We start from the raw sequence: 14,928 nt of genomic DNA, 5'->3' as shown, positions 1-14,928 counted from the left end.
CCAAGACTTTATAAGGTGAATATGGCCTTTGCAATTGTTATCCTGCATTATTTTTTTTCTTATCAACACCTCAAAATTCCTCTCTTCTAGTTGTTTTTGCTCTGTTGGTTAAACCAGCGTTTCTGAATTGGCCAACCACAGGCCTCCTTGGGGGTAAGGTGGGGAATATTATTGCACATCATTGAACCTCTCTGGTCATATTCTCCTCGTCTGTGCCTTACGTCCCCCACAGACCAGCAGGAATTGTTCACCTGCACAAGTGGCATTTAGCACTACTGACTTTTGACCTCAAAGAGCACATCAGATGCTAAATTCATAAAAAATTTAGTAATCGCACATTTTGGATGACCATTATTTTTTTACCCTTCTGTGGATCAAATCTACTAAACATGACCTTCCTCAGGCCAATTACTCATTTTACTACTTAAAAGAATTGTAAGACAGGGGTGAAAAGGAGGAATTGGTAAAGGGACATGAAAACCAACTACATTGTATATTGATAAATTAAAATAAATAAAAAATAAAATAAAATAATAAAAATTGTGAGATATACATTCATACAGAAAAGAGGATAAATCATATATGTACAGTTTATTTAAAGAATAATTACAGAACAACCAGGTCCAGAAGTAGAACATTGTCCAAACTGCACAAGCCCCCATGTACCCTTCCCTGATCATGTCCCCTTTCTTACCCTGGAAAGAAACATTTGTGATGATCATTTCTCTGCTTTTCTTTATAGTTTAACTACTTATGTATGTATCCTAAACAGTACAGTTAGTTGAGTTTAGCCAGGTTTTGAGCTTTGCATACGTGAAAACACACTGTTTTTTGGTTGACTTCTTTCACTCAATATTGCCATTCATCAGATTATTGTAAATGATGACAGTCTGTTCCTTTTCATTGCTGTATCATTTTTCAAAATATGACTATACCATAATTTATTCTATTGTTGATATAAGCTTGGGTTGCATGCTGGTTTTAGCTATTACAAATAACGCATACGTGCAAGAGATTCTGTAGAACTGCTGGGTCATAGTGAATGTGTATCTTTCATTTTACTAGATAATGCCACACTGGTTCCCAAGTGATTGCATCAATTTATACCACCACCACTCGGTACATGAGGATTCTCCTTGATTCATTCTTGTTAAAACTTGTTTCTGTCAGTCTTTGAAATTATTCTTTGATCTCGTGGGTGTCTAATACTATTGCATTGTGATTTTCATGCTTATTTCTGTGGTTACTAATGAGGGTGTTGGTATTTACCTACATTGGTCATTTGCATTTCCTCTTTGGTGATGTGCCTACTACTTAAGCCTTTTGCAAAAACCATTTTTAAAATTAGGTTGTCTAATTTTTATTATTTATTAGGTTTTCTTTATATATTCCAGGTACTAATTTTTTATTATGTGTTTTGCAAACTTCTCCTACATTATGACTTGTCTTTTCTACTCAGTTTATGGTATTGTTTGGTAAATAAAAGCCCATTGTCTTTATGTAGTTGAACTTACCCATCTTTTCCTTTATGGCTAAAAAAAAAAAAAAATTCTTCTCGACCCCAAAGTCATAAAGATATTTTCTGCTACAGGTCCACATAATTTATCTGAAATCCTCGGAGCCTGGTCTTTAGAATACAGACTTTTCTGGATATTGGAAAGATACTATGGGAACATACCAAATATACTGTATGACATTCTCAACAAGAACTGAAATAGTACCCATACTCGAATAGATTAATATGTTTACAGCAAAACATGCAGTCATCTAAGTGATATATAAATAATAACTATAAAGAGACTCATGTCACTTTAAGTCACCAAATAAGTTCCAGTTTGGTGTTTCAGATGCTTGTGCATTTTGTAATTACTACAAAAGTTATGGTAGCTTTATGCAGTAAGAATGAAATTACTTCTAAGTTTGGAGGAATTTACTGGGGGAAGCCATGTAGTTGGAATTTGTGTGCATGAAGATTCTTTATGACTGATTCAAATTATTTAGTGGTTTAGGACTTTTATATTCTCTACTCTTGAGTTACTTGTTTTTCTTGAAATTTGTACATTCATCTAAATTTTATTTGCATTAAATTGTAAGAGCCTCTAAACTTTTTATTATTATTAAAAGGTCCTCTAAACTCTTTGATGTCTATAGTATCTATAGTTTCCATCACTGATATAGGTTGTTAATGTCTCTCCTTTTATTGTTCAATACTCTCAGATGTTTGTCAATTTTATTAGTTCCTACCAAAAAATCAACTTCTGGGTTTTTTTCAATCTATTGTACACAGCAGTGCGCTAGTGAATTGACTCCAAAATAAACCAAACCAAACCCTGCCTTGTTTGCTCATTTCCATAGAGTGAATATTCCCATCGTGGGCGATTTCAAGCTTCCGATTTGATGTTATTGATTGTGGGGTAGGAAAGAGGTGTGCTGGTGTTGGCAATCATGCTTTTATTACCCATTTCATTCATTTTTGCTCTTAACATGATTTCTCTCCTTCTACTTTCTTTAATCTTATCTTGCTTGCCTTTTTATAACTTCTCGAAAAAGCATGTTTTAGTTCAAGATCTTTCAGCCTCTTTTGCAATACACTTACTGATGGCTCTCCACGTCCCTCTAAGTACTGCTTTAGCTCCATTCCACAGGTGTTGTTATTGTATTCTATTGTTTGGTTCAAAATATTTTCTCATTGCCACTGACTTTCTTTGTCTACAGGTCACATGGACATGTTTTTGCAGTTCTTTGTTGACCAGTTACTGAGAAAGGCCTGTTAAAATTTACCCAGTAGGGCTATGTGTTTTTTCCTTTGTAATTCTGTCAAGTTTCACTTTGTATGTTTCATATATATTTATCATTAAGTGGATATGAATTTTAAATCTTAAATATCTTTTTGACTCAGAAGAAGTCATCCGACTCTTTCCTTCCAACCCTTCTATATCCCATTAGTCACACTTACAAGACACTGTCATTATATAAAGTGACCTCGATGACACTGAGTAAGAGCAGTGGGTGGCTCTGGCAAGGTTGAAGCAAGCCACCTCAGAGTCCCGTGACTACTGCGGGGACGCTTCCCATACTGTACAGCGTATGCCTGGCGGTACTTAGCTTCACGCAGCCGCCCTGCAAGATCCGCGCGGCTGCGTTTGGAAAGGATCGGACCCCAGCACCGAACGCAGAGCTGTCAACTGCTGGAGCTGCAGGAGCCTTCCGAGCGGCGCTCGACGCGATCAGTGGAGAAATCCGGATTCACGAAAGGGGCACAGCTCCTCGGGTTGTGGGAAGCTGCGGGGAGAGAGGGGTCAGGTCGTTACTAAGGCCACGGCCGCTCTGACCCCACGAACCCCGCGCCTCCCCACGCAGGGAGCTCCGCCCGCGCCTTGACCCCGCAGGCCGGAAGTCACCCGGACGTGTAACCACACGGGGCCGGAAGTCCCGCCCCTCCCGGAAGAGCGAACGGAAGCCCATAGGGGTCATAGAGGCCCGGCGATTTCGTCGCGTGAGTTCCCTTTGGCGCGTGGCGGGGTCTACGCCATCGGAGCCCGAGCCGGGGAGGCCACCCTGCCGCGCCCTCCTCCGCGGGTTCCCAGGCCGCGTGACCCTTTCTCCCGCCGGCGCCGGGAGGTGGAGGCCCTTGCCCTCCCCGGGCCGCAGGTGCCCTGGTGCAGGACGGGGTGACGCGGGGGACACGGGCTGGACACGGTAAAGGGACCCGGGAGCCGCCGTTTAACGCGGGGTCCTTGAGCTCCCGCAGTGTCGTTAACTGGGAACCGGTTGGTTTCAGGAGCATCATTAAAATGCCAAAGTGAAACTTTAGAGAAGAAATGGCGTGGCAGGGGCAGAGGGGATGACAGTCTCTTCCACTTGCAGGTCGGTTGTTGGTGTCAGACGCCATCCGGCCAGCAGCTTGGTCCCCGGAATGGCAGCCCCGTCTATGAGGGAGCGGCAGGCTTGCTGGGGAGCCCGGGACGAGTACTGGAAGTGCCTCGACGAGAACACGGAGGATGCGGCTCGGTGCAGGAAGCTGAGAAGCTCGTTTGAGTCCAGTTGTCCCCAGCAGTGGGTAAGTCGCGCTCTGAGGGGCTTCTGTTCTCTGTCTGGGGCTCGGGGTGTGAGTGGCAGGCTAGGAAGCCAGCGCCGTCCGAGGCATGTCCATCCACGGTTTCTTTAAGGAGCAGAGAAAACGCTGTCTGGTAGTTGTATGAGTCCGTTTCTGTTGCTTATAACAAAATACCGGGAACTGGGCAATTTACAGGAAAATGAAATTTATTGCTTACAGTTTCGGAGGTTGGGAAGTCCAGAGTCCAGGGAACACATCTGGTGAGGGCCTTCTTTGGTGGTGGCTTGAAAGAGAGCTTCTCTTGCACTCTCCTTTTAAAGCCATCGTAACCATGCTTGTGACCACCATTAAATCATCAATGGATTAATCCATTCACTGGGGCATGATCCTCACAATCTTATCACCTCTTCAAGGCCCCACCTTTCAATTACCATAATAGGGTTTCCCACCCTCAACAGTTACAGTGGAGATTAAGCTTCTAATAGGTGGAGTTTGGGGGACATAATTCACTCAATGCACAGCAGTAGTCCAGGCTCGTTTTATGTTCTTACATCAGGCGGACCATTGGAGAATGTCACCTGACACATTAAAGGTCATTGAAAACCAAAACAAACATAGGGACAACGACCCCAAAATTCCAGCCCACTTCACTGGTAGACTTCTCTTGGATCTTCTGAAGGGGCAGTATCCAATGTTGGGCAGGCGCTGGCAAACATTAGCTAGAGCTACTATCAGAAATAAAGCATTGCCAGTTGCTCACCCAAAATCATACAGTCGTACACCCAAAATATAAAGAAAGGAGTTCGTAAGTAGAAGAAAGAAGAGGTTTATGTGGATTCTTTGACCCTGATGGGGATTCGTTCTCTGTTGTGCCTGTCCTTGTATGAGGGACTGGAAACGGGAGCTCACGTTATTGAGGGTAGTCGTTGCTAAGTGCTTGACCATCCTAAGTCCTTTTGAGGTGGATAGTGTTATTCTCAAATTCCCGATGAGGCAGCTGAAGCTCGGAGCATTGAAATAACCTGCTCAGTGTTGCTCAGTTTGTGACAGAAGTGTCATCTAAGTCAGGTCCCCTGGCTGTTGTGAGACTGGCACCTGAGTTGGCTGTGCTTTTTCACTATGTAGTGCTGCTCCAAAGCGTAACATACAGCTTGAGAACACATCATTGTAGAGACAAGTGGTTTTAGGGTCCTGACCTTCTCACCCCTCGTGTTTACATGCGTAGCCTGAGGCTTTGAAGGAGGGTGAAGGTCACATTGGTGGGCTGAGCTGGGATGAATGCAGCCAGCACAGCTGCAGGTGAACTCTTCATCTGTGAGACAGCATGGTGCCACACATCCCGTGGGATTGTCGTGAAGACTGAATGCGTAACACGACATTCAAACCGATGAATGTGGGGCTTTACAATTGAACTAGAAGACGGTTTCAGCAGGAAATGTTTCACATCCGCAGCTTTCCTGTTAGATGCATTGAGAGTGACTCCTGGTATAAGCAGTAGGTGGAAATGTTGGAGTTGGCACTGACATGAGACAGGAATCCTTTGGGACCTTGATACCTCTGCCTGTGCTTTCCCCTCCTGGGCCATCTTGGTCCCCTTTCTCTGGCCCCGGGGTCGCTGAGCACAGGGTGGGGTTAGGTGTGGGGTCAGTGCGGGTGATGAAGAGCCGGCTGCTTTAGGTGAGTTGCGACCTGAGTGTTGGCAGGCTCCACCCTACCCCGCATCTTCCCAGGAGGACCTTGTCACCATAAGACCTTTTGACAGCCTAGTTGTGATTTTCCACTCAGGTGCACATCAGAATAGTGTGGACATTTTTTTAAAAAACTATGTCCTAGACCTCACCTCAGGTCCAATGAATTTCTAGAAATAGAGCCCAAGCTTCTTTACAGGATTCAGGCCCACACGTGACTCTGGGGGATCACCGTGACTGGAAACCACCATCCTGGCCCCTTTGGGTCATCACACTTCAGCCCCACTTTACCTTCTCCCCTCCGAGACCCACCACTTGTTCCCCAGCCTAACGGCTAATAGACCCTCCCATACCCGATTTCCAGGGCCGCTTCTAGTCTCTGCGTCAGAAAGGGCTTTACGGCCAGCTAGTTGGTCCTTTATTGTGTGCCTCCCACTCAGGCTGGGTGCCATGTCGCGAGGACCTGCCCTCACTCTGGGTCACTATGTCCTGGTCATAGCTGACATTTACCAAGTACATCTTCCATGCCAGAATGTGTTCTAAGTGCCTGAAATGCGTCTTCTCTCTCCTTTATCCCCGACCTCACTCTCTCAGCCAGTTTTGCAGACAAGCACACAGGCACATTGAAATGAAGTCACTTGTCGGCACAGAGCCTGGTTCCAGACCCCGCCTACTTCTTCCCATGCCTACCATACAAGAAGAGGATGCCTGAAGACAGCTTGCACAAGTCCCATGTTCTAGAAACTTAGTCATAATTCAAGTCATTTAATACACAAGCCCTCTCTCCTTGGGTCCCTTTACAGTTCATTCATCTGGTTCCTTCTTTCCTGTCTAGTAGCCACTGCTCTTTGGGATGCTGTCTGCTCAGCGCAGTGTACTGTAGAGCTCCCTTCTCTGCTAGTCACTCTCCTGAGGCAATCTGTCTGCAGCCATAGGCTTTAAGTAGCAACCGATGTGTTAATGCCTGTCTTAGCGCAGGCTGCCATAACAAAATACCTTAAACTGAGTGGCTTAAACGACAGAAATTTATTTCTTACAGTTCAGGAGGTTAGAAGTCCGAGATCAGGGTGCCAGCATGGACAGGTTCTTGTGACGACCCTCCTGGCTTTCAGAGACCACCTTCTTACTGAGTCTTTACATAGCAGAGACAGAGTGAGCTCCAGTCTCTTCCTCTTCTTATAAGAACACTAATCCTATAAGATTAGTAGGTCTTCATGCGCAGGACCTCATCTAAACCTAATCACCTCCCAAAGCCCCCTCCTCCAAATACCATCACAGTGGGGGTGAGGGCTTCAGCATGCGGATTTGGGACGACAAACATCGAGCCCATGGCAGTGCCCAAATCTGCATCTCCAGAACCTCTGCATGCACCCAGCCGGCCTCTCCTCACATGCTCCCAGCCTCGGTGAAAGGCATGAGCATCAGCGTAGGACCAGGGACCTGGGCGTCAGCCTTGACTGCTTCAGCGACTGAAGGAGCGTTCTCAGGAGGGAAGTAAGTTGAGGCAGGGCTGTGGGCTCAGCTGCCAGCAAGCTTTGGTCCGATCCCTCTGGAAGCTCCAGGGCATGAACTGCACCACAGTTCATGGCTTCTGTGCCTGTCAGTTGCTTGGCTTTGGCTGAGGGCAGCTCTCTGGAGAAGGGGGCTGCCATCCAGTATTAGCAGCTGGGGAAGGGGTATACAGGTTTGTGGGGGAATGTGGACAGAGCCCCAGGGTTGGCCATTACACCTGCCTGTCCAACCACAGGCAGCACGTGGTCCCCATGGCCCCCACATGGGGCCTGCTCCTATAACACTCACCCATGAAACTGCAGAGCGGAATGGAGGCCTCTCTGCCAAGGGGCAGAGGAGAGGAATGGCCATGTCCACAGTCAGTTAACACACTTGTCTGTCCAGGCGAGTATCACAGTTATTGGAGCTAGACTGGAGGCTAAGTGTCCTGGTGACAAGAAAAGCCACATATATTTACATGTTCTGTAAAAACATTTCCTAAAAGTCTAAGAACACATAACCTGCCCATTTTAATAATGAAATGATGGTATAGGAAGAAGTCTCCCAAATATAGTGATTGCCCTACTAGAATCAGACTTCAGTCCCCTGTCCTTTTTTTAGTCCATATCCTGTTCATTCAGCCATTCCACAGATACTTATTGAGCACTTACTATGTGCTGGAGAAACAAACAAACAAGGAAAAAACAGACCAGGTGCTCAGCCGTCACGTAGCATGCATCCTGGTGGGGGAGAGACAAGAAGTGAAATTAAAAGGATGTTTACTGGTGTGTATGACACGATGGAAAATCATACCGGGGGCCGGGGTGGGGAGCTTGGGAGTAGGTTTGCAAGTTTAAACAGGGTGGTCAAGAAAGGCTTCCTTGAGAAGCTGTTTTTGCAAAGATATGAGAAAGGTTAGGGAGCAGACCTGCAGGTACGTGGTAAAGAGGGTTCCAGGTGAGTAGAGCACCACGTCCCACAGCCCTGCAGTGGGAGAGGCCTGACGGGCTCAAGGAACAGTAGGGAGAGAGTAGAAGTTAGGCTTGGAGAGGAGATGGGAGGCCAGGGAGGTGGCTGTGCTCTGAATGCTGCAGGGAGCCGCAGGAGAGCCGAGTCCAGGAGTTAGGAGGGTGGAGAGGCCATGGAGAGGTGACATCCCGCAGAAAGGCTGAGGGGCGCGTGGGTTGCTGGCATCAGGTCCGAGAGGGAAGGTTCAGAGGTAGATGTTGGAGAATGGGGCTGGGACTGTGGAAGGGTTGCATCTGTTGTAGGGACAAGGCCCAGCCTTTGATCCTGGGGGCAGGGTCAGTTGGAGGACAAGATCATTAAGCAGTCAAGGGACTGAGAGCCCACCGTGTTGGAAGGATCACCACACGGATACCGAAATCACCCAAGAGCTCAGACGTGAGGACGGTGGAGAAGATGACAGTGTGCTGCAGAGTTGACGGCACCAACAAGGAAGGGAGAGGGCAGCACCCAGCGAGGCGGGCGGCACCCAGCGAGGCGTCCTCGTGGACCCCTGCAGCTGCCCAGTGACAGCCCTGCCCACGTGCCACCGGCCTCTCCCGCACTGCTGAGCTCTCTCTCGGCCCGCCCCTCAGTGTCAGCTCCGCACGTCCACCTGTGCGTCTTCTCAAGTGCTTCTGTGTTGAAGTCCTACCCCACTGCCGTAGAATGAAGCTGGAACGGTTTCCCAGAGGCGGGAGAGAGCGCGAGGCATGGAAGTGTGGTTGGGTGCGTTCTGCGTGAGCTGCTGCCTTTCAGTCACTCTGAAGCTGCGCTTGCACGTTCTACACAGGAGGAACTAAGGCTCAGACAGGGGAAATACTTTGTCCAAGATCAGCCAACCAGCAGAGTAGTAGAGAAGGGACTGGAATGCAGGTCTCTGATTCCAAAGTTTTGTCTTTTACTTAGCTGAAGTCACAGCCAAAGAATAAAGATAAAAATAGAACCACAAAATAGCAATTTACAATGAATACTTCTATCCTAAAACACTAAAAATAGAAATTCATTACATGATAAATATGCCATACAACTAGTATGTCAGCTGTCATAAAAACCAACTCCTGTCCCCCGGCAAGTGCATAGCTGTCTTACAGCAGTTGCCAGTGTGGTCTGTGAGGATAATGACCCTATTTAACTCTCCTCAGTTATGGTTCATAACTGTTTTTAGTCCGTTGTGTGCTATAACAAAATTACCTGAGATTGGGTAATTTATAAAGAAGAAAGGTTTATTTGGCTCATGATTCTGGGACAGCTGCATCTGGCACGGGCCTCAGGCTGCTTCTACTCATGGTGGAAAAGTGGCAGGGAGCTGGCGGGTACAAGCAGATCACATGGCGACAGGAAGCAAGAGGGCGAAAGACGATGTGTCAGGGTCTATATACAGCAAGCTCTCATGGGAACTAACAGAGCAAGAACTCACTCATTAATCCCCCCTCCCCCAGGGAGAGCATTGATCCATTCATGAGGGATCCACCCCCATGACTCAAATCAGTTTCCAACACTGCTACATTGGAGATCAAATTTCCACGAGTTTTGGAGGGGACAACACATTCAAACTCCATCATTCTGCCCCTCGACCCCAAAAACTCATGTCACTCTCACATTACAAAATACAATCATTCTATCCCAACAGTCCCAAAAGTCTTGGCTTTCTCCAGCCCCAACTTAAAAGTCCAAAGTCTCATCTGAGACCAAAAGCAAAAGTCCTTACAGCTGTGAACCTGTAAAAGTCAAAACCAAATTTATCTACTGCCAAGATACAATGGCGGAACAGACATTGGGTACACATTCCCATTCCAAAAGGGAGGAATAGGCCAGAAGAAAAGAAAAACAGGCCCCAAACAAGTCTGAAACCCAGCAGGGCAGACATTATGTCTGAAACTCCAAAATAAGGCTCTTTGACTCCAAGTCCTGTATCCTGGGCACAATTGGGCATCTGGGCCGCCAAAGCCTTGGGCAACCTCACTTCCACAGCTCTACCAGGTGCAGCCCAGTGGGCAGCAATGGTGCCTGAAGCTTTTCCAGGCCTGTGTTGCACGTTACCAGTGGCCCCGAAGTTCTGGGGTCCTGGCAGCAGCCCTGCTGCATTGGCTGTTCTAGACATTTCCCTGGTGGGGGCTCTCTGTGGGGGCTCTGACTCCACTTTCCTGCTCAGCATTGCTCCAGTAGATGGTCTCTGCGGTGGCTCCGCCCCTGCAGCAGGTCTCTGCCTGAGCCTCCAGGCTTTTCCATACACCCTCTGTAATCTGGGTGGAGGCTGCCATGCCGCCACTGCTCTCACATCCTGCCTGGCCTGCAGACTTAAGACAATGTGGATGCCACCGAGGTTTCGGGCCTCTACTCTCCATGGCTGCTGCACAAACCACACTTGGGGCCACTCCAGCTGGAGCAGCTGGGATGCAGTGAGCAGGATCCTGAGGGCACCTGTGCCCCAGGTCTGTCCTCCAGGACAACTGAGTCCTTCTAGGCCTCAGGGCCTGTGATGGGTGGGGCACCCTTCCAAAGACTTCTGAAATGCACACAGGGCTTTCCTCTCATTGCCACAACTAGTAGCATCTGGCTGCCTCACTGCCAAGATAATGTCTTTAGCAACCAGTTTATCTGCTTCACCCTTGCATTGTTCTCTGGATCTGGCTCTCCGCTTCTTTACCGCATGGCTAGGATGCAAACTTTCCACATCTTTACACTCTGCTTCCCTTTTAAATTCTGACTTTGTTATGCCTTTGTTGCCATAACTCAGAGTAGGCTGTTAGAAGTAGCCATGCAGCATCCTTAATGCTTTGCTGCTTAGAAATTTCTTTTGCCAAATGCTCTGGTTCACAATTCTTAAGTCCCACCTTCCACAAAGTCCAAGGGCATGGACACAATGCAGCCAAATTCCTTGCTATAGCACAGCAAGTGTGATCTTTGCCCCAATTCCCAATAAGTTCCTCATTTCTGTCTGAGATCTCATCATCCGCATGGCCTTTACTGTCCACATTTCTATCAGCATTCTGCTCACCACCACATAAGTCTCTAAGACATTCCAAACTTTCCCTCGTCTTTCTGTCTTCTTCTAAGTCCTGTAAACTCCTCCAACCTTTGCCCATTACCCAGTTCCAAAGCTCCATCCACATTTTCAGGTATTTGTTTAGCAACACCCCAGTCCTCGGTACCAATTTTCTGTTTTAGTCTGTTTTGTGTTGCTGTAACAGAATTACCTGAGACTGGATAATTTATAAACAAGAGGTTTATTTGGCTTATGATTCTGGGACAGCTGCATCTGGCACGGGCCTCAGTCTGCTACTCATGGCAGAAAAGTGGCAGGCAGCTGGTGGGTACAAACAGGTCACATGGCGAGAGAGGAAGCAAGAGAGCGAAAGAAGAGGGGCCAGGGTCCTATAAACAGCAAGCTCTCACTGGAACTAAAAGAGCTAGAACTCATTCACTACCCCTCCTCTCCCAGGGAGAGCATTAATCTATTCATGAGGGATCCGCCCCATGACTCAATCAGTTTCCAACACTGCCACATTGGAGATCAAATTTCCACGAGTTTTGGAGGGGACAACACATCCAAACTCCATCAGTAACTGAGGAGCAGGGAGTGGGTGCATCATTCTAGCATCATCCAACAGTCTTCCACACAGAGCAACCAAGTATCCAAGATATCTGACCCTAATGTCAATTTCAGATACTCTTTTTCCTGTAAGCCTTTGAAACGTCTCAGAAATTCCACGTTTTGGCATTCACATGAGGGTCCCGGGTCACTTCACAGTTCGGCGGGCACTAGCGTGTACATGCACAGCACTTCTCTCAGTGCTTGTTGACCTGTTAGCCATGCAGAGAAGGGGTCAGTGTTGAGGGTCTTTCATGGTTAGTCTCTTCAAAAGTGGGGGTGGAGGCTCGGGAGGAGAGCTTTCCAGGTAGAGTGCGTGGACACACAAAGGGTGGGAGCGAGATGCACACAGAGTGGCCTGTTCAGGGGACAGGGCAGCTCCGGAGGGCCAGCATTGCAGGGACTGGTAAATTCAGAGAGGATGGACACACAGGCGGGGATTAAGCATGAATGGCCTTGTTTGAAGCTGATAGGGATATCTTGAAAGATGTTTCAACAAGCAAATGACCCGATCAGATCTGGGATTCAGAAAGGTTATACTGCAGCAGCAGAGACAGATGGATTAACCTGGAAGTACAGAAACCAGGCAGAGAGCACTTAGAACAGCCCAGGTGAGATGCAGGGAGGGCCTGCGATGGTGAGGTGGGGCAGGGGCACCTCTGGGCGGGCAGCAATGCACTCAGTGAAATGGGGACCAGAGGAGGAGACGTGTGGTCAGGGCAGCTAAATTCTGGACAGGTTGGTCTGCAGTGTCAGTGGGACCTCTGAACAGAGTTGTCTGTTAGGCAGCTGGAGACGTGACAGGAGGTGCAAAAGTCTCTTCATCTGCCACAAAAACATTAGGGACGTTGTCCACTTCTTCATTCAGTATCCTTTATGTCATATCCATCCTACCCAATCAGCCTAAGACCACCAGGATCAATCTAGTCTGATTTATGAATGTCAGAGTTATGACTGTTGTAACCAGGGGGACCACACACCAGAGGAACTGTGGGCATCTCCCTAAACAAAGGAAAGGAGAGTTGTTGTGGGATTTAAAGGAAGGATGGAGTTTAGGTCAAATTTAAATGAAGTGGTGTTTTGAGAGCCACAGAGCAGAGCTGTGTATAAACAGGTCATCATCAGCTCTGGACCAAGAAGTGGACTCAGTCGTGTTTTCTTTCTACAAAGTTAATATCAAATGTCACACTCAGAAGTCCCTCATTTGAAGTCCTGCGTCTCTGTTGGAGATCAAAGTGGCTCCTCTGTGTCACGTACCTTAGATCCTCTAGGCGAAAGTAAGATATGTCATTCTTACTGATATAACTTCAGAGAGCAAATTCCTGATAGTGTATAATTTTAGAGAATAAGATTTCTCAGTAAATAAGAAAGCAGTAGACAGTCAAAGAACTAGGACACTCAGTGGATGTAGTTCATCCGTGGGAGAAATGTTTCCTTTGCAGCTCCCTTTATCTGTGGCTGTTAACCCAAGCTTGATACAGGGCAGGGCAGATTTTTGCATTCCCAGTGCAAGCTAATGGTTACTTACAAGCCCCACTGTGAAATATAAAAGAAGTAAATCCTAAGAAAGGCTTTTAAGAAAAGAACTAGTGTTTTCCAGTCTGACGATAAAAATGGGTGGTGTTCTGCCTTTGCCTTGTCTGCAAAGCAGTGCAGACACAGACACAGTGACAGTTTTGTGGTTGGCACAAGTGTGCTTTCCTTGTTGTTGATTTTCTATTTTTATGATTTTACTATATCAGGATATGGGCTTCAAGATTCTTCAGATTCCCTATGGACAGAGGAGGATAAAAATAAAAATATTAAAATGAAATCTTTAATTTACCAAAATTTTATCATCAATTTACCTATGCATAGTTCATAAATATAATTTTAAACTATGTGTCTGACTCCTTAAATGTATGTTTCTGGATGAGACAGACATAATAAAAATGTCATGGCTGATAAATTGTAAAATGTATTGAACTGAGAGAAAAGAAAACCGGTCCAGGGTCTTTAAATCTGAAGTCTTCTGCCCTGAGAGCTCTGTGGACTGTGAACCTGCCACAAGCCTCACATGTGTGCACAGGTCTGTTCTCGAGAAGGTTCCTGGCCTATTCAGATTCTCAACAGGACCTGTAGCCCAAAAGGGTTGCCCTCCTCAGAGATTTACTCTCCAGTGCCCTGATCCATTCAAAGTGGTTCTAGAACAGGAGTAACAAATTAGCTACTTGTGCAGTTCACATTGAATAGCCTGTTACATTTACATCTGTGCTTTTGCTCATCTCAGCTGCATAACTTGCTCTTATTTCAAACCTTTTTTTCTCAACAGATAAAATATTTTGATAAAAGAAGAGACTACTTAAAATTCAAAGAAAAATTTGAAGCAGGAGAATTCCAGCCTTCAAAACCAACTGCAAAATCCTAGGCTGTTCCTAAACTTTTCAAAAAGAGACTGTTCTTTCTGGACGTTCAGAAACGCTCCCTTGCGTACGGGGCAGTAGTGGTCTGATTCATCAGTACTTCTTCCCTGGGTACAACACTTAATAACTAAAATGATCAAGTAACAGACCAGGGAACATTCAAGCTGTGAAGAACAAAATAAAATGGTATCAAATGTGCTTATTAGTTTTAACTTAGTAAGAAATCTATATTTTAAAAAAATTAAAGTCAATCATAAAACGTGCTTTTTTTCCCTGTATTTTTGGATTAGAGGTTGGGTTGTAGGCAAATATTTATAATAGACATAGACAGAAATTGAAATAAGTAAGTTGACTTTTATTGTTCCTGTGAGTTAGCATTTCAATACAGGAACTACAAATGAGGTTGGAGGAGGAAGACCGAACTTAAAATATACACATAAAACAATAAAAGCCATCTATAAAAAAATCCTGCCTTCAGCTAAAATCATATTTCATGATGAGACAGTGAACGGATTCCTAGCTAGTTCAACAAGACAAAGAGAAATAAAAAGCACACAGATTTGGAAGGAAGAAGTAAAAGTGGCTCCTTGGAGAAATGTCCAATTCCAGACTAAGGTAGGAATGAACCTGGGGCATTGTGTAGTGCCAAAAAAGGAAGTGCTAAAAATATAAAGATGATGGAATGAGGAA

General features: G+C 46.2%; 1 protein-coding gene across 5 annotated transcripts; it reads left to right on the top strand.

Moving 5' to 3' along the window:
* Positions 1-3,018: 3,018 nt before the first annotated feature.
* LOC134366389 (cytochrome c oxidase assembly factor 6 homolog) lies at positions 3,019-14,501 on the top strand. 5 transcript variants are annotated; one of them, XM_063082720.1, is made up of 3 exons: positions 3,019-3,496; positions 3,868-4,060; positions 8,508-9,185. In XM_063082720.1, exons 2-3 carry the CDS (start codon positions 3,917-3,919, stop codon positions 8,679-8,681), a joined length of 318 nt encoding a protein of 105 aa, XP_062938790.1. In that variant the 5' UTR covers positions 3,019-3,496; positions 3,868-3,916; the 3' UTR covers positions 8,682-9,185. The 5 variants fall into 5 exon arrangements, with proteins under 5 accessions (XP_062938790.1, XP_062938794.1, XP_062938792.1 ...); XM_063082724.1 differs by lacking the exon at positions 8,508-9,185 and adding an exon at positions 14,148-14,501 and having other exon boundaries at positions 3,046-3,496; XM_063082722.1 differs by lacking the exon at positions 3,019-3,496 and adding an exon at positions 3,504-3,651.
* Positions 14,502-14,928: the final 427 nt, after the last annotated feature.

This window comes from Cynocephalus volans, chromosome 18, assembly GCF_027409185.1.
Source record: "Cynocephalus volans isolate mCynVol1 chromosome 18, mCynVol1.pri, whole genome shotgun sequence".
Lineage (NCBI taxonomy): Eukaryota > Metazoa > Chordata > Mammalia > Dermoptera > Cynocephalidae > Cynocephalus > Cynocephalus volans.
The sequence above is the reverse complement of the archived record's forward strand: the minus strand, read 5'-3'. Positions and strand labels throughout refer to the sequence as shown.